Source organism: Mustela lutreola, chromosome X (genome assembly GCF_030435805.1).
Source record: "Mustela lutreola isolate mMusLut2 chromosome X, mMusLut2.pri, whole genome shotgun sequence".
NCBI lineage: Eukaryota > Metazoa > Chordata > Mammalia > Carnivora > Mustelidae > Mustela > Mustela lutreola.
Genome location: NC_081308.1, coordinates 14,463,646 through 14,490,241, shown reverse-complemented (window position 1 = coordinate 14,490,241; position 26,596 = coordinate 14,463,646). Strand labels below are relative to the sequence as shown.

The 26,596-nt window shown below is 36.6% G+C and overlaps 1 protein-coding gene across 2 annotated transcripts in view; it reads right to left on the bottom strand.

The window, feature by feature from the left end:
* The window catches only part of CDKL5 (cyclin dependent kinase like 5), a 204,616-nt gene that overhangs the window by 103,582 nt on the left and 74,438 nt on the right, over positions 1–26,596 (bottom strand). For both annotated transcript variants that reach the window (XM_059156573.1, XM_059156575.1), the window contains exons 2-3: positions 22,093–22,316; positions 17,903–17,937 (exon numbers count right to left, since the gene is read on the bottom strand). In XM_059156573.1, coding sequence (XP_059012556.1) covers positions 17,903–17,937; positions 22,093–22,156 — 99 coding nt within the window. In that variant the 5' untranslated portion in view covers positions 22,157–22,316. The remainder of the gene's footprint in view (positions 1–17,902; positions 17,938–22,092; positions 22,317–26,596) is intronic.

Below are 26,596 nucleotides of genomic sequence, written 5' to 3'. Positions count from 1 at the left end.
GGAACTAATAAACAATTCTATCTAGGTCACAACTTATAAGGGTAATATACAAAAATCAACTGCTTTCCCATATACAGCAATGAATAATTGGGAAAAAAAATTAAAACAATACCACTCACATTATCACACACACAAAAAAGTACTTAAGTATAAATCTAACACAATTTTTCCAAGATTTGCACGCAAAAATCTACACAGCTATGTTGAAAGAAATCAAAGATGTAAATAAATAGAGAAATACTTTGCATTCTTGGATCGGTATTAAGATGTCAGTTCTCAACTTGATCTATAGATTCAGTGGGATCCCAATCCCAGTAAGCTATTTTGTGAAACAGAAAAGAGCCCCAAAACAGACCCAACACAAACACAGCCGATCTTTGATAAAGAAACAGAGACAATCCAATGGGGGAAAAGGTCTTTTCAACAAATGGTACTGAACATCCATACACAAAATAAAGGATCTAGATACAAACCTTTTAAGTTTAACAAAACCTAACTCAAAGTGGATCATAGACCTAGATACAAAACTACAAAACTTCTAAAAAATAACCTAGAAAATCTAGGTAACTCTTGACTTCAGTGATGAGTTTTTAGATACAACACCAAAAGGCTAATAATCCGTACATACACACAAAAACTGGTACACTGGGTATCATTAAAATTAAAATTTTCTGCTCTGCTAAAGTCACTGTTAACAGAAAGAAAAGACATGCCACAGACTGATGAAAATATGTGCAAAATACATATCTCCTGAGTGATGTCACTGAAAATGGCAAAATAAGGAAATCTAGGACTTGATAAAAACAGATAATGAGCTGGCAAAAAGTGTTAGAGTCAACTTTTCTAGGACTCTTCAACTAATCAAAAAGTAAAAACAACCAGGGAAAGACTTGATAAAGGAAGTAGCTACTTTGTGATATGAGCATGATATGCATTTTAAACTGCCCACCTACCTTACCTCACATACAGTATTCATGATGAACAAGCAGACAACAAATAGAAGGCAACTTCTCAACCTGATGAACGACATTCATGAAAAACCAGTAGCTAACACCATGCATACTTGATGGTAAGAAAATGAAAGGCTTCTCCCCCGAAGATCAAGAACAAGACAAAGATACCTACTTTTGCCACTTAATAACATTATACTGGAAATTCTAACTAGAACAACTAGGCAAAACAAAGATATAAAAGGTGTCCAAATTTAAAAGGAAGGAATAAAACTATTCTCATTCATAGATGATATAATTACACATCTAGAAAACCCTAAAGAATCCATGTATTAGAGCTAACAAACAAATTCACCAAAGTTCCAGGATAAAAAATCAAAATACAATAGCCAGTAGTCCACAAAATGTTACCATATGACCCAGCAATTCTACTCCTAGGTATATATACAAAGGAATTAAAAGCAAGGACTCAAGATATTTGTCTGTGAGTGTTCATAGGAGCATTATTCACATTAGCCAAAAGTGGAAACATTCAACTGTTCACCAACAAATGAATGGATAAACAAAATGTGGTATATACATACAAAGGAAAATTATTCAGCTATAAAAAAATGAAGTTTTGATACACAGAATATAAACGAACCTTAAAAACATCATGCTAGTATAAGCCAGACATAAAAAGACAAATATTGTATCATTTCACTTATATGAAATATCTAAAATAGGCAAAACTGTAGAGAAAGAAAGTAGATCAGAAGTTACTAGGGGTTGAGGATAAGGGGGAATGGGGGAGTTATTGCTTAACTGCTATGGTTTCTTTTGGGGTGATAAGGAAAATTGGAAATAAACAGGTGACAGATAACACAATATTGTGAATTCAGTTGGTGACACCGAACTGTACACTTAAAAATGGTTAAAATGATCAATTGTTATACATATTTTATGATTTTAAAAAATAAGTAGTATTTCTTTACACTAGCAACTGATGATCCAAAATGGAAATTAAGAAAGCAATTCCATTTACAAGAACATCCAAATGAATAAATACCTAGGAATAAATCAAACCAAGCAAGTAAAAGATGAACACATTGAAAACTATGAAGTATTGATGGAAGAAGTTAAAGACGACTTAAATAAATAGAAGGTCCTACGTTCATGGATTAGAAAAATTTATATTGGTAACATAACAATATGCAAAGTCATCCACAGATTCAGTGTCATTCCTATCGAAATTCCAATGGCCTTTTTTTCAGAAATGGGAATGGTACTCCTCAAATTCATATGGAATTACAAGGGGCCCTCAATAACTAAAACGGGTTTCCTTGTGGGGGTTTTTTTGGGGAGGGGAACGAAGTTGGTAGATTAGATTCACACTTACTGATTTCAAAACTTAATACAAACCCACAGTAATCAAAACTGTGTAGCACTGGCCTAAGGACAGACACACAGAACACAGGTATAAAACTGAGAGTCTGGAAATAAACCCATATAGTGATGGTCAATTTATTTTCAACAGGGTGACACCACCAATAAATAGGGAAAAAACTCTGTGCAACAAATGATGTTGGGACAATTGCTTATCCACATTCTAAAGAATGAAAGTGGACCCCTATCTCATACCACAAATAATACCACAAATAAAAATTAACTCAAAGGGGTGCCTGGGTGGCTCAGTGGGTTGAGCCTCTGCCTTCGGCTCATGTCATGATCTCAGGATTCTGGGATCAAGCCCCACATCGGGTTCTCTGCTCAGTAGGGAGCCTGCTTCCCCACCCCACCCCACCCCCCAAAAAAATTCCAGTTAGTTAACATACAGTGTAATACTAGTTTCCGGCATACACTCTAGTGATTCTACATTTCCACACATCACCCGGCACTCATCAGGACCAGTGCCCTCCTTCATCCCCGTCTCCTGTTTCACCCACTCCTCCCACGCACCTCCCCTCTGGTAGCCGGCAGTGTGTTCTCTATGATTAAGAGTCTGTATCTGATAAAGGACTTATATCCGAAATACATAAAGAATTCTTACAACTCAACAATAAAAGCAACCCAATTAAAAAATGGGCGGGAGGGGTGGGCTAAATGGATGATGGGTATTAAAGAGGGCACACGTTGGGATGAGCAATGGGTGTTCAATGTAAATGATGAATCACTAAATTCTACTCTGGAAACCAATGCTATACTGTATGTTAACTAACGTGAATTTAAATTTTTTTAAATGGGCAAAGGACTTAAATAGACATTGTTCCAAAGGAGATATGCAAATGGCCAACAAGCACAAGAAAAGATGCTCACCATCACTAATCATTATAGACATGCAAATCAAATACACAATATACTACTACTTTATGTCACTAGGAAGGCCACAACAACAACAACAACAACAACAAAAGGAAACAAGTATTAGCAAGGATACAGAAAAATTGAAACCCTTGTACATTGCTGACAGGAATGTAAAGTGGTACAGCTGCTATGGAAAAACAGTTTTGTGGTTCCTCAAAAAGTTGAACATACAACTCCCATATTATCTATCACTTCCACTCTTAGGTATAAACCCACAAAGAACTGAAAACAGAAACTCAACCAAACTTCACAAAAGTTCACAAGCTTCACAAACTACACAAAAGTTCACAGAGGCATTATTCATGAGAGCCAAAAGATGGAAGGTGGAAAACAACTCCTATGCCATTATGGGGTTTGGGAAATACTTGTTTTTCCTTTATTACTGACATGAGTATTTTCCTCAGTTAGACTTTCATGAAGAATTTATTGATAAAATGGAAAAGGTTTCACATTATCATTTTAACTACTATCTTCTGTCAAATTTACCTCCCCCAAGCTATGTGTTAAGCTTCCTGACAAAAGAAAACAGGATCTTACATTTGTGTATTTATACATGCTAGGCTAAATTCCTCAAAAATAGGAATTACTTTTTGACTTCTACAGAGCCAGGGCCAGGCAGAGTACCTGACATTTTGTGGGCACTCAATAGATTTTGCTTGAGCAGATATTTGGTTGAATTGTACTTTATAATGCCTTGTCTAGAGCAGTACTTTAAGTACAGAAGATCCATAAAATTTTGATATTTTAAAATTAAAAAGCTTTAACATATGAAACAAACCTTTAAATTAGGAATGAGTCAAGCTCAGAAGCATTGTAGAATATCGACTATAGATAGCTTCTAATAGTATTTCAGGATTGGATTACAATTTATATAAAAATAGATCATCGTGCACTACTTTCCAGTTACTGCTTTCAACAACTGACAGTTATGCTTAACGACTTAAAAGTATCCCACCATCTGGGCATTTGTTGATTAGTTCCTTTTCTTGTATCACCAGTGAATACATAACTCAGGCCTATGTAAAAAATGATTTGCTTTCATTTTTGCTCCTGAAGTTTTGAAAGGAAGATGCATTAAAGAGCTACTGTAAATCCCTTAAGCACAGACATTTAACAGAGACTAATGAAGTTACTCATCTGAAGAAGTATAGAATGTTCTTTTCTTTGAACTAATTATGTTTTTCTGATTAGCGGAAAAGAAGACTTTAAAGTCCATGTAGTGTCCCTGCCAACTCATCCTCTAGAAGGGGACAGAGGAGTGTGTGGGGGAGGGAGGGACAAATCATTTAGGAATTGTGTCACTGTGAGAAGGTACAGAAGGTAGTCTTCTCTGTACACAATGATGGCAGAGTTACTACCAGCCAGCTCTAACTTGACCATTTCTTTATCTCGTTTACTAAAAACCAACCAAACAAAACAAATCCAGATTAGGATGATCAAAGGTAACCATGAAGCTGATAAAAACACAAAATTATTTTATTTGCCTGAAGGAGTTAGACTCCCCTGTAAATTGACATATGAACCATTATTTCTTTTATTGATAATAAGATGACAGAAACATACGTAGTTTGCTCTATATCAAAACACTAGCAGAGAGCTGAGTCCAAGATGGTGGAGGAGCAGGAGATGTTAGTTTCGTCTGGTCCCAGGAATTCAGCTGGATACCGATCAAATCATTCTGAAAACCTGAGAACTCAACCAGAGATCTAAGAAAAGAATACCTGCAGCCCTACAAAAAGAAAAGTGACCACTTTCTGCAAGGTAGGAGATGCACAGAAGTCAATCCCAGGCGATATATGTAAAGATACACTGTGGGCAGGGGAGTTGGGAGTAGAGGAGCCACCATCAGCCGGCACCAGAAAGTGATATGGCAGCAGAACACAAAACCTTAACTTTCAGAAGTCCACTCTACTGAAGGATGACCCTGCCTGAAAGGTGCTCAGGTAGTGAAGCAGGGCAGAATCCTAGGGGGGCCAGTGTGGTCTCAGGATCCTCGGGGTCATGGGAACACCGGGGGTGCCTGAGTTCCCAGGCATCAGAACAGGAAAAACAGCTGCAATCAGTGAGCCCAGCAGTGGGCTCTCAGCTAGGAGTTACCATATACCTCGAACCACGGCAGAGTCAGGCAACTCCTCCTGCAGCAGGGGCTCAGCAAGCAGCAGAACTGCCACGAAACCCTCTCCCCTCCCCTGGGAGGAGCAGCGTGGGTGCAAGCTGCAGGAGCCTGCAGGGTTTGGGGCATCTAAACAGGGTCGTGTGTCTGAGACAGAAACAGTCGCAGACTGGGTGAGCATGGAGTATAGACAGAGACCAGGAGCACAGGAATGATTGACTGCTTTTCCCTGGGGGTGCACTGAGGAGTGGGGCCCCAAGCGGTCTCTGCTCTGGGGCTGGAGACTGGGAGACTGACATTTTCATTCTCATCCTCTTAAGTGCTGTAGAAAACCTTCAAGGAACAAAAGAAACACAGAATAATCCTTAGCAGATTAGTTCATTTGGCCCCTGGCAAGGGTGGTCCAATTCCACCTGGGGCAAAGACACTGGAGGATCAGTGCAACAGGCTCCTCCCCCAGATGATCAGCAAGAACATCCTGCTAAGACCAAATTTACCAATCACAGAGAATTGCAAAACTCCAGCATTAGGGAAAAACAGTATATGGAAATTCATGGGTTTCTTTCCCCCCAGGATTCTTTAGTCTTTCAATTTTATTTTTTTTCTCTTTCACTTCCAAACAACTTCTTATTTTATCAACTGTTCTTTCTAATCTTTTAATTTCCATCATTACAGTTATATTCTATCCTTTCAATGTATTTAATTTTGTTTTTCTGTATATATAAGTTTTCTTTCTTTATAATTTTCGGATGCAATTTCTTCTAAAAAACTGACCAAAATACACTCAGGACATCATGTATTATTGCTCTGTTCTGTTCACTTGTCTGCTTATATTCTTTTTTTTCCTTTTCTCTTTAAATTTTCATTTTTACAGTTACATTCTATCCTTTCATTGTAATTAATTTTATTTTTGTACATATATAAGTTTTTCTTTCTTTACAATTTTGAGATTTAGTTTTCTAACAAACTGACCAAAATACACAAAGAATGCAGTGTATTCCTCTATTCTGTTCACCTGTCTAATTATTCCCTCTTTTTAAAAAAATGTTTAAATTTTTTTCCAGTTTCAGGTCTCTTCTACTTTGTTTAGTGTATATTTTTCTGGGGTCGTTGTTGCCATTTTAGGATTTCATTCTCTCACTCATCTATTCTTTGGACAGAATAACAAAACAGAAAAACTCATCTCAAAAAAAGAAAACAAGAAGTAGAACTGATTGTCAGAGACCTAATCGATACATGTAAGTAAAATGTTGGAACTACAGTTAAGAATAATGATTATAAAGATAAGAGCTGGGCTTGAAAAAAGCATAGAAGACACTAAAGAATCCCTTTGTGGGGAAATCAAAGAACTAAAGTAGGTATCAAAAGGATATCTTAAAGGATATTAACGAGATGTAATGCAATGTAATAAAAAAGGATATTAATGAGGTTCTTATATGATAAATGAAGAAGAATAGAGAATTAGTGATATAAAAGGCAAAATGGTGTAGAATAAAGAAGCTGAGACAAAGAGAGATAAACAACTACTGGATCACAAGGGAAGAATTTGAGAGATAAGTAATATAATAAAGCAAAATGATATTAAAACTACTGGGACTCCAGAAGAAGAGGAAAGAAAGAGGGGAGCAGAAGGTATACTGGAGCAAATCATAGCAGAGAATTCCCCTAATCTGGAGAAGGAAACACACATCAAAGTCCAAGACGCACAGAGAACCTCCCCTCAAAAATCAATAAAAATAGGTGAACACCCCGCCATATAATAGTGAAACTTGCTAATATCAGAGACAAAGAGAAAATCCTGAAAGCAGCTCAGGACAAGAGGTCTGTAACCTATAAGGTATAAATATTAGATTAGCAGACCTATCCACACAGACACTGCAGGCCAGAAAGGACTGGCATGATGTAATCAGGGTGCTAAATGAGAAAAACATGTAGCCAAGCATACTTTACCCAGTCAGGACATCATTCAAAATAGAAGAAGTGATTTAAAACAAACAAACAAACAAAAAAAAAAAAAACAGAACATAACAGGACAAACAGAAACTAAAAGAATTTGAACTCACCAAACCGGCCCTACAAGAAATATTGAAAAGGATCCTCTAATCAAAGAGAGAGCCTAAAAATAACATAGACCAGGAAGGAACAGAGAAAATATACAGTAACAGTCACTTTATAGGCAATACAATGGCACTAAATTCATATCTTTCAATAATTACTCTGAATGTAAATGGACTTAATGCCCCAATCAAAAGATGATATCAGATTGGATAAAAAAGTAAAACCCATAGATATGCTATCTGCAAGAGACACATTTTAGACACAAAGACACCTCCAGATTGAAAGTGAGAGGGTGGAAAACCATTTATCATACTAATAGACATCAAAAGAAAGCTAGGGTGGCAATCCTTATATCAGACAAATTAGATTTTAAACCAAAGATTGTATTAAAAGATGAGGAAGGACACTATATCATAATTAAAGGGTCTATCCAACAAGAAGATCTAACAAGTGTAAATACTGATACCCCTAACAAGGGAGCAGCCAATTATATGAGCCAATTAATAACAAAATTTAAAAAAAAACACTGATAATATAATAAGAGACAGTAAGAGTACAGGACTTTAACAACTCCCTCACTGCAATGGACAGAACATCTAAGCAGAAGATCAACAAGGAAATAAGGGCTTTGAATGACACACTGGACCAGATGGACATCACAGATACATTCAGAACATTCCATCCCAAAGCAAAAGAATACACGTTCTTCTCAAGTGCACATGGAACATTCTCCAGAATAGATCACATGAAAAGATCACAAATCAGGTCTCAACCGGTACCAAAAGACTGAGATCATTCCCTGACCACAATGCTTTGAAACTGGAACTCAATCACAAGAAGAAATGTGCAAAGAACTCAAATACATGGAGGCTAAAGAGCATCCTACTAAAGAATAAATGGGTCAACCAGGAAATTGAAGAATTTTTAAAATTCATGGAAACAAATGAAAATGAAAACACAACTATTCAAAATCTTTGGAATATAGTAAAGGCGGGCCTCATAGAGAGGTATATAGCAATACAAGCCTTTCTCAAGAAACAAGAAAGGTCTCAAATACACAGCCTAACCTTATACCTAAAGAAGCTAGAGAAAGAGCAGCAAATAAAGCCTAAACCCAGCAGAAGAAAATCAATAAGGATTAGAGCAAAAATCAATAAAACAGAAACCAAAAGAATAGTAGAACAGGTCAACGAAACAAAGAGCTGGATCCTTGAAAGAATGAATCATTGATAAACCCCTGGCCAGATTTATCAAAAAGAAAAGAGAAAGGACCCAAATTAATATAACCATGAATAAAAGGAGAGATCAGAAACAACACTGAAGAAAGAGAAATTATTATGAGTACATATCACGAGCAATATATGCCAACAAATTGGACAATCTGGAAGAACTGGGTGCATTCCTAGAGACATATACACTACCACAACTGAAACCAGAAGAAATAGAAAACCTGAACAGACCCCCATAACCAGCAATCAAAAATTTTCCAAAGAACAAGAGCCCAGGGCCAAATGGCTTCCCATGGGAATGCTACGAAACATTTACAGAAGAATTAATACCTATTCTTTTGAAGCTGTTTAAACAAATAGAAATGGAAGGAAAACTTCCAAACTCATTCTATGAGGCCAGCAATAGCTTGATCCCAAAACCAAAGACTTTATCAAAAAAAGGAGAATCATACACCAATATCCCTGATGAACATGGATGCAAAAATTGTCACCAAAGTACCAGTCAATAGGATCAAACAGTACATTAAAAGGATGACTCACCAAAACCAAGTGAGATTTATTCCTGGGCTGCAAGGGTGGTTCAACACCCGCAAATTAATCAATGTGATACATTACATAAATAAAACAAAGGACAAGAACCATCCTCTCAACAGATGCAGAAAAAGCAACTGAGAAAGTACAGCTCCTTTCTTGATTAAAACTCTTCAGTGTAGAGACAGAGGGAACATAACTCAGTATCATAAAACCCATATACAAAAAGCCCACAGCAAATACCATTCTTAACAGGGAAACATTGAGAGCTTTTCTCCTAAGGTCAGGAGCACAGCAGGGATGTCCATTATCACCACTACTGTTCAACATAGTACTATAAGTCCTAACCTCAGCAAACAGACAACAAAAAGAAATAAAATGAATCCAAGTCAGCAAAGTAGTCCAACTCTCAACTCTTCCCAGATGACATGATACTCTATGTGGAAAACCCAAAGACTCCACCCCCAAATTGCTAGAACTCACAGGAATTCAGCAACGGCAGGATATAAAATGAATGCACAGAAATCAGTTGTCTTTCTATACACTAACAATGAGACAGAAAAAAGAGAAAATAGGAGTCAATCCCATTTACTACAATTGCACCTAAAATTATAAGCTACCTAGGAATAAACCCAACCAAAGAGGCAAAGGATTGGTACTCAGAAAACTACAGAACACTCAAAAAAGAAATTGAGGAAGACAGAAAGAAATGGAAAAAATGTCCCATTCTCATGGATTGGAAGAACAACTACTGTTAAAATGTCTATGCTACCTAGAGCAATCTATACACTCAATGTAATCCCTATCAACATACCATCAACTTTTTTCACAGAGCTGGAACAAATTATCCTAAAATTGGTATGGAACCAGAAAAGACTCCTGAATACCCAAGGGAATGTGGAAAAAGAAAACCAAAGCTGGTGGCATCACAATTCTGGACTTCAAGCTTTATTACAAAGCTGTAACCAAGACAGTATGATACTGGCACAAAAACAGACACATAGATCAATGGAACAGAATAAACATCCCAGAAATGGACCCTCAACTCTATGGTCAACTAATCTTTGACAAAGCAGGAGAGAATGTCCAATGGAAAAAAGACAGTCTCTTCAATAAATGGTGTTGAGAAAATTGGGACAGCCACATGCAAAAGAAGGAAACTGGACCATTTCCTTACACCATTCACAAAAATAGACTCAAAATGGATGAAAGACCTACATGTGAGGCAGGAATCCATCAAAATCCTAAAGGAGAACAGAGGCAGCAACCTCTGTAACCTTGGCCACAGTAACTTCTTGCTAGACATGTCTCCAAAGGCAAGGGAAACAAAGGCAAAAATGAACCACTGGGACTTCATCAAGATAAAAGGCTTTTGCACAGCAAAGGAAACAGTCGACAAAACCAAAAGACAACTGACAGAATGGGAGAAGATATTTGCAAATGACATATCAGATAAAGGGCTAGTACTCAAATTCTATAAAGACCTTATCAAATTCGACACCAAAGAACAAAAACATAAACAGGCATTTCTCCAAAGAAGACACACAAATGGTCCACAGACACATGAAAAAATGTTCAACATCACTCAGCATCAGGTAAATAAAAATCAACATCACAGTAAGGTAACACCTCATACCAGTCAGATGGCTAAAATTAACCACTCAGGAAGCAAAAGATATTTGCAAGGATGGAGAAAGGGGAACCCTCCTAACTATTGGAGGGAATTACAACCTTGTGCAGCCACTCCAGAAAACCATCCGGAGATTCCTTAAAAAGTTGGAAATAGAGCTATCCTATGACCCACCAATTGCACTACTGGGTATCTACCCCAAAGATACAAATGTAATGATCTGAACACTGGGGCACCTGCTCCCTAGTGTTTATAGCAGGAATGTCCACAATAGCCAAATTCTGGAAAGAGCTCAGCTGTCCCCTGAACGATGAACGAATAAAGAACATGTGGTGTGAGTATATACATACTTACACACACACACACACACACACACACAAATGGAATACCACTCAGCCAACCAAAAAAGAAAGAAAGAAAGAAAGAAATCTAGCCATTGCAACAACATGGATAGAATTAGAGGGTATTGGGGCACCTGGTGGCTCAGAGAGTTAAGCCTCTGCCTTCAGCTCAGGTCATGATCTCAGGGTCCTAGGATCGAGCCCCACGTTGGGCCCTCTGCTCAGCGGGGAGCGGCTTCCCCCTCTCCCTCTGCCTGCCTCTCCGCCTACTTGTGATCTCTGTCTGTCAAATAAATAAATAAAATCTTTAAAAAAAAAAAAAAGAATTAGAGGGTATTATGCTGAGTGCAATAAGTCAATCAGAGAAAGATAATTATATGATCTCATTCACGTGGAATTTAAGAAACAAAACAGAGGATCATAGGGGAAGAGAAGAAAAAATAAAATAAGATGAAATCAGAGAGGGAGACAAACCTTAAGAAACTCTTAACCACAGGAAATAAACTGAAGAGTCGGCTGGAGGGGAGATGGGTAGGGGGATGGGGTGACTGGGTGATGGGCATGAAGGAGGGCACAGGATGTAATGAGCACTGGGTATTATGGATGTAATGAGCACTGGGTATTATGTAAGACAGATGAATCACTGACCTCTACCTCTGAAACTAATAATATGTTAATTGAATTTAAAATAAATTTTTAAAGACTAGCAGAATCTGAAATACAGAATATAATACAAAGAAGTATGATTTTGATAAGACTTTTGTAGTGCTCCAGAAATTGTTCAATAATTAACTGGATCAGCAAGAAAAGGTAGGTCAAAAGAGGAACCCACACACAAGTAATGGTTCTATGAGTGCCACTTTAAGAGTAGACGAAAGATATCTTCCCCCAATAATGCCTACAATCTGTTCCTGACCCAAAGTCCAATTGAACAGTGGCACCTTGTCAATCTCCATAACCTACAGTAAAATAAAGTCATTTAGGATAGTGTGATTACTTTAAAAAGTGATTATGTGAAATAATCTATCAATACTGAAATATTCCCAGCTGCTTATAATCTTTATTAAAAAATCTAAGCCTATCTCTAATTTTCTTCAAATGGCAGAAATTCTTTTTTAAAGATTTTATTTATTTATTTGCCAGAGACAGAGAGAGACACACAGAGTACAAGCAGGGGAGGAAGGAGAGGGAGAAGCAAGCATCCTGCTGAGCAAGGAGCCCAATGTGGGGCTCAATCCAGGACCCAGGGATCATGACCTGAGTGAAGGCAGACATTTAACCAACTGAGCCACCCAGGTGTCCCTAAATAGAAGAAATTTTGTACAGAAGAAGCAGGAATCCACATCCTACTTATATTTAAATAAGGAGGAAAGTAATGACAAAAAATAATTAATCCCATATATTCAGTTTGTCATTGCTGATTCATCTCTTTTAAGCTGTTTTAAAAGCTCAATTCACATGTAAAACTTAAATCCAAAAAAAATTTTAAGGCTTGTTTCATTTAATGTGGAAAAAACTAAAACAACATCTATTTTGTTTTAGTAGAAAATAACTGTATGGTTTTAGATTGTACACTATAAACAATCTGTTTAACTGGTGATGGTTCATTGACCTATCTCCTTCAAGTATTTGCTTTAAATAGTTCAGTTTTTTAATTTTTAAAAATAACCGAACCAGGGGCGCCTGGGTGGCTCAGTCGGTTAAGCATCTGCCTTCGGCTCAGGTCATGATCCCTAGGTTCTGGGATGGAGCCCCACATCGGGCTCCCTGCTCACTGGAGAGCCTGCTTGTCCCTCTTCCTTCTGCCTGCTGCTCGGCCCACTTGTACTCTTCACATCAAATAAATAAAACCTTTAAAAAAAAAAAATGACCAAATCACCATTCAGCTTTTTGGTAGAAAACAAAATTAATCTGAAAAACAGGAATCAGTAATTCAAAATATATACTGCTTGCTAAAAATGAACCCTCAAAGCAAAAGACACATTATGCATAATAAGTGATTAATAACCCAAGAATGCCTTTTAGTGGGCGGGAAATACGGGTATTCCTGACTAGTGAATATTTAATCACATCTATTCCTCCTCCTACTCTCAATTTCTCAACTCTTTTTTTTTTTTTAAGATTTTATTTATTTATTTGAGAGAGATTACAAGCAGGCAGAGAGGCAGGCAGAGAGAGAGGAGGAAGCAGGCTCCCTGCTGAGCAGAGAGCCCGATGGGGCTTGATCCAAGGACTCAGAGTTCATGACCTGAGCTGAAGGCAGCGGCTTAACCCGCTGAGCCACCCAGGTGCCCCAATTTCTCAACTCTTAAAAGAGAAAAAGGGCACAATCTGGATTTTCTCAACCTGCTCTCTCCTTAACCTCTTGCAATTTGGCATTCTATGTATCACTTCACTTAAAGGGGTCATCAATAAATGACAATATTAAATGAAATGCGTCTTCTCACCCCTCAATCCTTATTATCATGGATCTTTTTATGGATTTTTACACTGCTGGTGAGTACATTTTTAAAAAATCTTTCTTCCTTGCTTTCTAGATGTCTGCCTCCCATTCCTGTCAGTAGGACTATTTAAGGCATGCCCTTAACTCTGTTCTACACTCCCTCTTGGAAGGTCCATAACGTTTCATAGTTATGCTCAAGTTAGTGATTTCTGGCATCAGATAAAGCCTGGTTCCAACACTTAGCTGCATAATCTTGGCCCTAACACATAACCTCTCTAATGACTGCTTTCTTCTCTGTAAAATGGATGTAACAGCAGGGCTGTTGTGAGTAGTAAAGGGACAACATCTAGCAGAGTTAGCTGGCATATGTTAGATGCTCGATATGTGGTATTTATTATCAGGTTTGGTATTTTGCTTCCATTTTATTCTTTTTTTAATAAAAGCAAAGCTCGCTATTTCTCCCCTAAAACTTACAAACCCTTTATAAGTTTGTCAGTCATACAAATATTAGCAATGATTTTTCAGTTTACTATAAACCCTTAGGATCATCTCTAATCCTTCCACAGGGACCTGGTACTCTACAATAGCTCTCTACAGTGGTGTTCATTTTTGGTTCTATAATTTAAGTGAATTTTATTATTTACTAAATACTTCTAGGCTCGGGGCACCTGGGTGGCTCAGTCAGTTGAGCATCTGCCTTAGACTCAGGTCATGATCCCAGGGTCCTGGGATGGAGCCTCACGTGGGGCTCCTTGCTCAGCAGGGAGCCTATTTCTTCCTCTCCTGCTCCCCCTGCTTGTGCTCTCTGCTTTACAAATAAATTTAAATAAATAAAGCCTTAAAAATATAAAAATAAAAATAAATACTTCTAGGCTCTACCCCAATGTTGGATTCTTCATGCCTTTGTATAATTAGCTATCCCAAGAGCATATGTCATCTACCACTTCAAAACAAACAATAATTTCTCATATGTCAACCATAGCCACAGGAAAGGAAATATATGAATCAGCACTTCCCCATCCTAGGATCAATTAGCATTGCCCCCCAACCTCTCCCAATCAGACTGCACAAAGCTTTGTCTCCAGTTCTAATCAAATCTCCCTATGTCACTCCATTCCATTTGCCCTACTTTGTTGTAAGGATGACCTCTCTGAGCTTCTGCAAAGAAAAGTATGCTGTAAAATATGCATAAGAACTTCAAAGCAGACATGCAAATAAAAAGAGAACCAGCAATGCATATATGGAAAGTAAATGTCCAAACCAGAACTTCTTCCAAATGAGAGTGGTTCTAAGGTGCCATAAGTAGCTTAACACTTACTGCTAAGAGTTTTCATATATATGCCAATGTGCATATATACAATAAACAGAAGCTGTGAAAAGGAGTATAGTTACATTTTTCTTTTTCAGTTGTGCAGTATTTGTTTCAGAAAATTAAGAAGTATTGTCTTTGGCCTGGAATAGCCCAATACCACACTGTGTTCGCAATAAACAAGATACATTTATTTATAAGCATGACCTCTAAATTTCTTACAACAGTACACGATTTAAAACAACTTTATTTCACACTTGCTCAAATATATAATGTGCTAAGAATTATTTAATTATATATACACCCACAGCCAATCTTATCCAAAAGATCAAATTGATGCGTAAGTGATCACACATACCTACACATACGTAATCACACACACCTGATTAATACATTTTTATAAGCATTTCATTAAGTCTTTAAAAGCTATGCAAAATATACAGGTGCGATTTTTTTTTATATATATCATAGGTACAACAGGGAGGATCATATCCATCTTTAAATATAACATGAGATTTCATAATAATCCATTTGTTTGATCCCAAAGGGTAAATCTTAGAAGCATCAAATTCTCTTTTCAGATAATGCGGTAAAGACTAAAGCTCTGACTCTAGCTGAAAAGAGGATATATCTGTAACAAGTCTAATGACTAAACAGCTGCAGATTCTAAAAAGAGTTTTAGATTACTCTGAGGTAGGCACTAGTTTATGCTTTACATTTTCCATCCAGCAATATCTTTTCAGATGCATGAAAAGGGAAAAGCAACAATAGAGAGCTGGTCTGTGAGTCCCTCATTTAGTGAAGGGCAGTAAAAAGAGATATTTTTTAGATGCAATGTCATTTGCAGCAATCTCGTGGGTTATTTTTTCAAGTATCTGACTTTCTACCTCTTCAGACCATAAGCCAAAAAAAGAGCAAGAATCGGGGCGCCTGGGTGGCTCAGTGGGTTAAGCCGCTGCCTTCGGCTCAGGTCATGATCTCAGGGTCCTGGGATCGAGTCCCGCATCGGGCTCTCTGCTCAGCAGGGAGCCTGCTTCCTTCTCTCTCTCTCTGCCTGCCTCTCAGTGTACTTGTAATTTCTCTCTGTCAAATAAATAAATAAAATCTTTTAAAAAAAAAAAAAAAAAGCAAGAAATCTATGGTTTATTCATCCTTTTAATTAAAACTGCCCAAGGAATCAGAGTTCACATTTAGAGTTGATTTCCCAAGAGCAGAGATACCTGCTCTCATCTACTTTTATTATAGGCCCATCTTACTGGGACTAACAGTGTGCATTATGAGAACCAGGTACAGGTAACAAACATATATTTGCCAGACACAAGGAAAGATAAAAACAATATATTCAACTAATAAGACTTATTTTTACATAAAAGGCAAAAAGAGAGCTTAGATAAGGTTAAAAAAAAAAAGTATGGGGAAACAATGACAAGAAGAAGTGGGACAAGACTGAGAGAACACTGTTGGAAGATTTGCATTATTATCAGAAATTTTTCAACTTTAAAACTCAAAGATTAAGAACTGAAGCGTCCATTTATTATACTGCATAAATAGAGCCATGGTATAAAAGGAAATACTGTGTTTTTTGAAAGAGTCAAATTTAACAACCTATTTCCCCTGAGTAGTATCCACTGAGGAATTTTATTTTTTTAAAGCTTCAGAAATTTATTATAACTCAAGGCAACTCATTAACAGTATAGAAATTCATTAGAGAGCTTTTCATTTGTTTAATTTCCAACTGCAGTAGTATTTCTTAACAAGGTATTCAAGTTCCTATATTTATTTTGGGTATGTTTAATTCATCTTTTTAAATTCTTAATCATCTCAAATCAATAACCACAGTATACAAAACATTTTTTGAGGATTTACCGGCTGAGATCTTCAGATAACTATTACCAACATAAGATACTTTGAACACCCAATTTTAACAGGAAATTCATTAAATTAAGAAAATTATGATCTAAAACCCAAAAATACATCAACTGTCATGAAACCTTATATCCAAAACATACTATTTTGTATAGCAGGAAAGAAAAAATAAATGTAAAAATGGTATCTTCTTTATTTATGCATATGTACACACACACATATATGTTATTATAGATAGATTTGAGAGTTTAAATTATGACTTGGGCTAAATTTTTAAACTCCTTTCAGACATAAGGAATTCCATTAGAAAATATCACAAAAAACTTTAACCTTTGGTCTTAACAAAATTATAAACAAAATAGCATGAGGCCAGATACTAATACTCAGACTAAATACACCATAACAAGAAAATATTTAACCTAACATTTAAAACTGTTACAGCTGCAATACTTGCCACCTTAAAGTCAGTCCCTGAGTCAAACATGCTTATCACTGAGCAACAGCTATGGGAATCCTGAAAGAACTTCCCTGAATAACTGGTGATTAGTATAATAGTCAAATAACCTATATCATAAGATCAATTTCAAGGCTACTCAAGGGTGATCAACTACAACCAATAATGATAATCATACACTATTATCTGAAGCCCTATTTCATAACCAAACACCTATCCACTACCTTTCAAAATGCGGATTCAGATCTACCAAAGATTGTAAGTTATTGGGTCTATGTGAAAAATAATGACTGAATGAAACTCCTTTCTCATAAGTAACTTGAACATAAATCTGTCACTACCTTGATTTCTTCTATATTATCTTTTCTCTCTTCCCATTAGGAAGCTTTTCACCTATAAACAGGTCATCTGAGAAAAAACAGCATACGATTTCAAATAACTAATGACTACCTAATCATGAGAAAGCTTGTCCAAAAGTAGTCTTTTTCTGGGTTCACATGTTCATTCTACTTTATTAAGCATCATTATCATAGCCAAACAGTTTTAATTATATGCCCACATACACAGAGCAATACATTAGTTTCTAAACAGTTAAACATATACATTATTTTTTTTTTAAAAGACCATGTACTTGCCTTGTGTCTGCATTTAAGTACAACTCCATAGGCTCCTACAACAAAAAGAAATAAAAACTTAGGGGCACATAGACAAACTATAGCTCTTAGAGAAATAAAAGTTCTATTATACTTATATTGGTTATCAGTGTATGATATAATAATGATTCCTAAAATGACAATACTCTCCAGTAACAATGCAATGAGCCACACATAAACAAAATGTGGATATTAGTATATATTTTTCATAAAATGAGTATAAGCAACTCATTTACCCAACAAGTATCTTTAAATGTTTCTGTTTTTAGTGAAAACCTCACTTGAAAGATTTAAAATTTAAGCTTAAAACTACTGGAGAGGGCGCCTGGGTGGCTCAGTGGGTTAAGCCGCTGCCTTTGGCTCGGCTCGTGATCTCAGGGTCCTGGGATCGAATCCCGCATCGGGCTCTCTGCTCAGCGGGGAGCCTGCTTCCTCCTCTCTCTCTGCCTGCCTCTCTGCCTACTTGCGATCTCTCTATATAAAATAAATAAATAAAATCTTTAAAAAAAAAAAAACACTACTGGAGATAAGATTTGGACATAAGAACTTTAAGATTAAATGGAAAAAAAAAAAAAACTCAAAAGATTGAAGAAAACTTAAAATTTAAAAGCTAATTGTCTCCCAATAGTAAGCTCAGGTACCAAGCCTACCAAGTATGTTCTCACTCCTAGGAGACATTTAAGACCTCTTCCAGAATACTGGAATCTCTTTCCTGACAGGCAAAATAATATAGGCCTAAGCATTCCAATTTAGTAACCTGCAGGAGTTGCTACATTTTTGCCATAAATACTCAGTACAAGCAAGGGCACAGGCCATAAGTAGTCCAAGGCTCTCTGGCCATTTATAGCCAAGCACTTCCACTTTCCTTGGTATACTCTGATGACATTCATCAACACAGTTTGGGTTACTAATCCTCTTCCCTAGCCAGAAAACTACTTCTTTAGAGGCAGAACAGAGTTGACAGCAAGATACCCAGGAAACTAAGGTCAGAGTCATATTGTGACAACCTAATTAGCAAAATTGAATGTAATGTATGATAACTTGAGGTTTGTAGAAATGTCAAGAACACTGACAGGCAAGGTCTGCATACATCTATGACAAGCAAACTTCAGACAGATGAGATTGGGAAATGTGTCTCAAACAGAATCCAAAGACCCGGAACAAGTCTCCCTCACTTTGGTGGAGATGGATGAATCTTATTATCTTAGTCAGGATGGAATTAGCTACTACAACTGTCCAACTTATTTTCACAATCATCACCAGGCAATCCTTCAGTCCCGATTTAACTGCTAATGCCAGTTTTTCTACAGGGCAAAAGTACACTGCCCAGGCTACAGGAATGCAGAGTTTACTAGACAGTTTTTAATTTCCATAATATGTATGTATTTCTTAGCCAAAAAGCATCTAAGGTGGTTTACAAAGAAAAAATATATAGCAATGATGGTTCTGACTATAACTAAAACTGACATACACTGATTTATAGAACAGTCTAGTAGTTTAGTTAATCTGAGCTAATTCCTAAGGAGATGATCACCTACAGGTATACTAAGAAAACCAAGGATGTGATCCAGAAAAACTGGGGCCCAGAGTTTGAAACGTTCCAACCTTGTTACACCCTATGAGCTGACTGGCTCCAGTCAGTAGCTTTACTGCATTAGCTTCTAATTATAACACTTTGGGGAAAAAAAACATACAAAAAAGGCAGCTATATAACATAGTAGACAAGACATCAAGAATGAGTTTTACTGGGATGCCAGGGTAAGGCTAAGTCAGTTAAGCATCTGCCTTCTGTTCAGGTTTGAGCCCCACATCAGACTCTGCTCAGCAGAGAGTCTGCTTCTCCCTCTCCCTCTCCCTCTGTGTTCTTTTTCTCTCTCTCTCTCTAATAAATAAATAAATAAAATCTTTTTAAAAAGAAATTACTAAAACAAAAACAATGAATTTTATTTACATAATTATTATCAATGAAGAAAAGGAAAAGGAGTTGACTGGTACAGGAAGAAGGATTCATTCTTTTTGTAGGTTTCAACTTCAGATCTTAAAGCAAGTACCCAATAATTAGACTCTATTTGTTTTTGTTTTTTTTTTTTTAAAGATTTTATTTATTTACTTGACAAGGATCACAAGTAGGCAGAGAGGCAGGCAGAGAGAGAGAGAGAGAGGAGAAAGAAGGCTCCCTGCTGAGCAGAGAGCCCAATGCGGGGCTCGATCCCAGGATCGATCAGGACCTGAGCTGAAGGCAGAGGCCCCAACCTACTGAGCCACCCAGGTGCCCCAAGACTCTATTTGTTTTTAAGATTTATTTATTTATTAGAGAGAGAGAGAGAGAACAAGAGTATGGAGGGGGCAGGGGGAGTGTTACACACAGAGGGAAAGGGAGAGAGAACCCCAAGCAGACTCCATGCCCAGCACAGGGCACAATCTCACAGCCCTGAGCCAAAACCAGAATCAGGCACTTAACCAACTACATGGGCCAGTCACCCCAGACTCCATTTTAATTGTTTCTATTTATTTGAAAAGGGTTTAACTACTTAATATTAAAATCTATTAACAGCTTTGCTGCTCACAGGTACATCCTCAAAACTTTTTAAAATTCACATATATTTGAAAATTCATAAAATAAAAATTTTTATAACACTTGCTTTAAAGTCACAAATGCTAGGGGCTCCTGAGTGGCTCAGTCAGATATGCCTGTGACTCTTGATTTTGGCTCAGGTCATGATCTCAGGTTTGTGAGATCAAGACCCACACCGGGCTCCAGGCTGGGTGTGAAGCCTGCTTAAGAGTCTCTCTCTCCCTCTCCCTCTACCCTTCTTCCCTTCCCCCTCTTAAAAAAAACATAAATAAATGTTAAAAAACCATAATTATAATCACTCACACTGTTAACAAAATCATTTCTCAAAATCTCCATAAAGTTATCTTTAAATCAAAAGCAAAGATTACTAAGAAGGAAAAATCAAGGGGGTGGCTGTGTGGCTCAGTGGGTTAAGCATCTGCCTTTGCTCAAGTCATGATCCCAGGGTCCTGTGATTGGCCCTCCCCAGCTCAGGGGGAAATTGATTTCTCTTTCTCCCTCCACCCCTCCCCCACTCCACCTGGGGCTCTCTCCTGCTCTAATAAATAAAATCCTAAAAAAAAAAAAAAAAAAAAAAAAGAAAATCAGGATGACATGAAAAATGGATGACCATATTTCATCAAATTAATGATATTGTTAATCATAGGCATTAGTTCATGTACTACTGGGGGGAAAAAGATCTGCCAATTGAACCATGAAATGCTATGGATTATAACACACATCCTGATTTCAGAAATATTTAAATATAACTAAGTTGTGTGCTTCAAAATTTATAAAAATGTGGTTTGTCATTCTCAAGAAGTTATTCAGTCTACGGCCATACCACCCTGAACGCGCCCGATCTCGTCTGATCTCAAGAAGTTATTCATTTATTTACCATGTATTAAGTGAAATTTAATTTATACAAATAAATTTTAAGTTATCCAAAATCAACTTGATATAAAAATAAAATGTAACAAAAAATTATAGACTAAGAAACCCCAATCGCTGATGAAAACAATGAAATGAAGGCAGCCCTGAGGAACCTGGCTGGCTCATCAGAACAGTATGCAACTCTTGACCTTGGGCTTATGAGTCTGAACCCCACCTTCAGTGCAGAGATCACATTAAAAAAATAAAATCTTTAAAAAAAAAAAAAAAAGAAAAGTAAAGAAAAAAGAAATGAAGGCAGACTTAAGAAATATCTGATTCATTAAATTTTAAAGGGTTTTAAAATATTAACTTTCGGGGCGCCTGGGTGGCTCAGTGGGTTAAAGCCTCTGCTTTCGGCTCGGGTCATGGTCCCGGGGTCCTGGGATCGAGCCCCACATCGGGCTCTCTGCTCAGCAGGGAGCCTGCTTCCCCCTCTCTCTCTCTGCCTGCCTCTCTGCCTACTTGTGATCTCTCTCTGTCAAATAAATAAATAAAATCTTTAAAAAAAAAAAAAATTAACTTTCAGTTGAATAAAACCCAAATAGCACAATTTTATTTTTAGTATTTCACTTAAGCACATATCTGAATTAATATAGGTAAAATTAATAGGATCTGAATTGTAACTTTTTCAGTAGTAGGTATAACTATATACATTACTCAGAAACTCAAGGAATGCTAAACTTACCTTCACCTACAACCCCAAGGATCTCAAATTTATTCATCACATTACCAATGTTAGGAATCTTCATGAAGACAAACTCCTCTTTTGATGCAAGCCACAGAACATGGCATCAAGAAAGAACTTCAGAGAACGTCGTGAAGTAGAATCAAAATGCCAAAGGAAGAAATTCTCACAGGTTGGCAGGGACTTTCACATATTTGTTCTAATGTGAAGTATTAAATGATTCCCTGAAAGAGAAAACACAAAAGTCCTAAGTTTTATATTCAGCACTCTAATAATCTATCCTACTGTTTTGTACAATTTTTAAAAAATCATGTTAATGCTTCATAAACTAAAAAAAAGAAAGAAAGGAAAAAAATGACAATAAGAGAGAAGAACCCAAAATGGAACAAAAACAAATGTACCTAACTGTATTTGAAATGAATAACATAACCATCACCCCAAAGGGGAGGGTGGGAATTCACTCCAGGTAACTTTTGGAAAACCATGTTTTAACTACATACTCTCTCAAGCTAAAAACAAAAAAAATATCTATAAACAAATACCACACTTAAGATACTTGTTTTTACACAAAGATATGAAATTATGTGCATTCTCAGACTGAGCAAATAAAAATAAGTAACATTGTGGATAATAAGAGTTTGGCTTCTTATTCTCATAAAAATAAGTTACAAATATGAAAAAGGATGAAGGCTTGGAATCAGAGCTAACCATAGGAGCTCGGTTCTTAATATAGAGATGCAGAAAAAGACATAAATGTGTATAAATATATATACACACATATATATATTCCCTAGCTCTGTCTGCTGAGGAGACCTAGGAGCAATGACACTCCAGTATCCCATTACCACAGCTAGTGCACCCAAAAAAGGTACCAGTTTCCTCAGAGAAATGGCTGATTCCCAGGCAAGAGCAAGGAAAAGTACAATATGTGCCTAGGATATACTTCTGTGGTGCTGGAAAAGCTAATAATGCTCAAAGAATGACAGGAGCGTGTCTGAAGGACACAGGGGTCAGCTTGAGTCACTTCTGGTCAAATGAGAAACAACTAAACAACAAAATAAATGAAAAAAAATCGTAGATGATAAACCACATAATAAAATAAAAGCATACCAGTCCTTACTTAGATAAATAACTGAGGGGAGAAGGAAAAGCTCTGAGAGTGTAATTCCAAATAATAAATGTAGTGATGGAATTAGAAAATCACCATTTGGCAAACACCCTGTTAATAATTATTTCAGGCAAGTATCATCAACATACGCTGAAACTAGTGGTTCAAAGTTTGATGGAAAACAGGATATTATCTAGTCTCAAAGTAGCTCCACTACAAAATACCCGCGAATTAAAAAGGGAAAAATAGTAATTTCATAGTGAAGAATCCTGCCAGATACCACCTTAATTAAGTGATCAAAGCTAACATCATCAATAATAGAACAAGTCAACATCATAAACCTCCTGATAGGATACAACACATCACTTCTGTGGCAGTCCTTCCAAAAAGGTAAAACAGACAAGCCCAAACTGAGGGACATTCTACTAAGTAACTGACCTGTATTCTTTTAAAATGTCTAGGTTATAAAGGACAAGGAAGCAAGTAACTGTTCCACAAAAGAAGATTAGGAGACCTGTTAACTAAAAACAATGTATGATCCTGGACTGGATTAAACCAGGACAAAAAAATATTTTTTTATTAAAATTTTTATGAGTGATGTACATGTGACTGTAGTTAATAATATTAATATATTTGAAAGTTGTTAAGAGAGTAGATCTTCAAAGTTCTCATCATAAGCAATAAAAATTGGTAACTATGTAATGATGAATGTTAACTAGACTTACTGTGATCATTTCACAATACATACAAATATCAAATCACTATGTTGTAGACTTGAAACTAGTATGTTACATGTCAGTAACAGTTCAATTGATGAATAAGGTACAGCCCAGAATCTCTAGAAAAAGACAGTCAAATAAAAAATTTAACAAACATAAAAAGAACAAACACCAACATTTTTGGAGATAAAGTTTGCAGCTTAAACCATTCAGGAAAAAAATAATAAGTACATGTGTATGGAGGAAGAAACAAAGAATGAATAAAATGTTAACATGTGGGGAATCTGGGTCAAGGGTCTATGAAACAGGAAACTCTGTACTATCCATGCAACTCTTCTCTAAATCTGAAATTATTTAAAAATAAGTTATTTTGCTTCAAAAAAAAACTATGCTATCTTTATGAAAAATCACAGCTGTACCAACATAAAATATTGGTTTAAAAGGAAGAAATAAATCAAAACCAATAAATTCTTTGCTGCCTATGAAATTTGAAGGTTTTTAAAAATAAGAGTACCCATGTAGTGTGGAAAAGTACTGACTTAAAGCATGCCTTTTCATATGCTGATGAAAATACAAACTGAGACAAGCTTTCTTAAGAGAAGTATGCCCATAATTAAATGTTTTGAAATGTTTATAGCATGATAGAAGTATCTGACAAAAATGTACAATGATCACTCATAAAGGCAAAATATTAGTCCCTTTAAAAATTAAGAATATGACAGAAGTCCTACTGTTAATGCTTATTAACACTATTATTAAACATTATCCTAATGAGTTTTAGTGATCTCAGTAAAATAAGAAAAAATGAATATAACATATTGGATTAGAAAAAGAAGCAAAACAGAATTAACAGATAATATTGCCTAGATTAAAAATTCAAAGAAATTTACAAATTACTCAAATTATAAATGTTAACAAAGTAGTTGAATATAAGCTTAATATACAATATAAAATAACAACTGTATATATAACATTGATGTAAAAATCAATAAACAGAAAATGTAATTTTTAAAAGCACATTTATAACAAAAGAGGCACTAAAGATTTAGCATAACAAAAAATGTTCAAAACCTCTATTCAAATATAACTCTATTCAAAGGCATCCAAGAAGACCTAAACAAACAGAGTTATCTCAGCTTTGAGACTGGAAGACTCATATTAATCTATACAGTCAATTAGATTCCAATCAAAATCCCAACAAGGCGTTCTGAGGAATTAAGACAAGCTGATTCTAAAATATATATAGAAGAACAGAGTTCCAAATACTGCCAACACCCTCCTAATATGAAAAGTAGGAAGACTTGACCTTGAAGTTAAGATGTGGTAGGATGTTCTACCAAATATATTAAGGCTTAACACTCAATTACAGAAATTAAGACAGGATGGGGTATCTGGCTGGCTTAGTAGTAGAGCATGAGACTCTTGATCTTGGGGTTGTGATTTTGAGGCCCATGTTGGGTGCAGAGATTATCAAAATAAAACAAAAAGAAATTAAGACAGAGCAGTCTTCGCACAGAAACAAATTTGCTAGTGAAACTGATGTGCAAGCCTGCACAGAGACCATACTTCCGTATCCGTATGGATCCACACTCACCTACACCTTCAGTCTGTTTCCACACAGGAATCTTTAGAGTAAGTCAGATCATGTCACTGCTCTGCTCAAAACCCTCAAATGGCCTCACATATTATGAGTGAAAGTCAAAGTGCACAGGAGCCGCAAGGCCTTAAACTCCCCACCTCGGACATCGGTGACTATGCGCTCCCTTGGCTCACTGCACTCCAGCAACAATGATCTCCTTTCAGTTCAATATATGACAAGAAAGTCACAGTTATACCTAATGCTAAATAGTTCTCTGTCATGCTAATGTTTACTTTAAGTCAATATCTCATTTTTCATTCAACATTTACAAATAATGCTTTTGCCTAATAAAAGGCAACAGAAAGCAGATACTATACTTGGTTTAGAAAACTTTAGTTCATGGGGCACCTGGGTGGCTCAGTCAGTTAAGCGTCGGAATCTTGATTTTGGCTCAGGTCATGCATGATCTCAAGGTCATGAGATCAAGCCCTGCATACAGGTCCACACTCAGCACAGAGTCAGCTTGAGTTTCTCTATCTCCCTCTCACTCTGCCCCCCAACCCATGCTCACTCGCTCTCTCTCCAAAATAAATAAATAAATCTTTAAAAAAAAATCTTTAGCTCAATAGAACAAATCTTTTCGATAATACTGACATTTAGACAAAATGTCATAATCTCAGAAAAATATTAATATTTATTCCACTCATTCATTAAGCAAATAATTACTGAATGCTTAATACATTTCAGAGAATGGGACGCCTGGGTGGCTCAGTGGGTTAAGCCGCTGCCTTCGGCTCAGGTCATGATCTCAGGGTCCTGGGATCGAGTCCCGCATCGGGCTCTCTGCTCAGCAGGGAGCCTGCTTCCCTCTCTCTCTCTCTGCCTGCCTCTCCATCTACTTGTGATTTCTCTCTGTCAAATAAATAAATAAAATCTTTAAAAAAAAAATACATTTCAGAGAATGGGTAAATCGGACACACAAGACAGTGGTGAACAAGATAGACACCGTCCTTACCTCACAGGGCTTTACATTTTGCTGGGCATGGGGTGGGGTGGGGGAGTGAGGAGTAAGATTATCATCAGATACTGACACTTGTT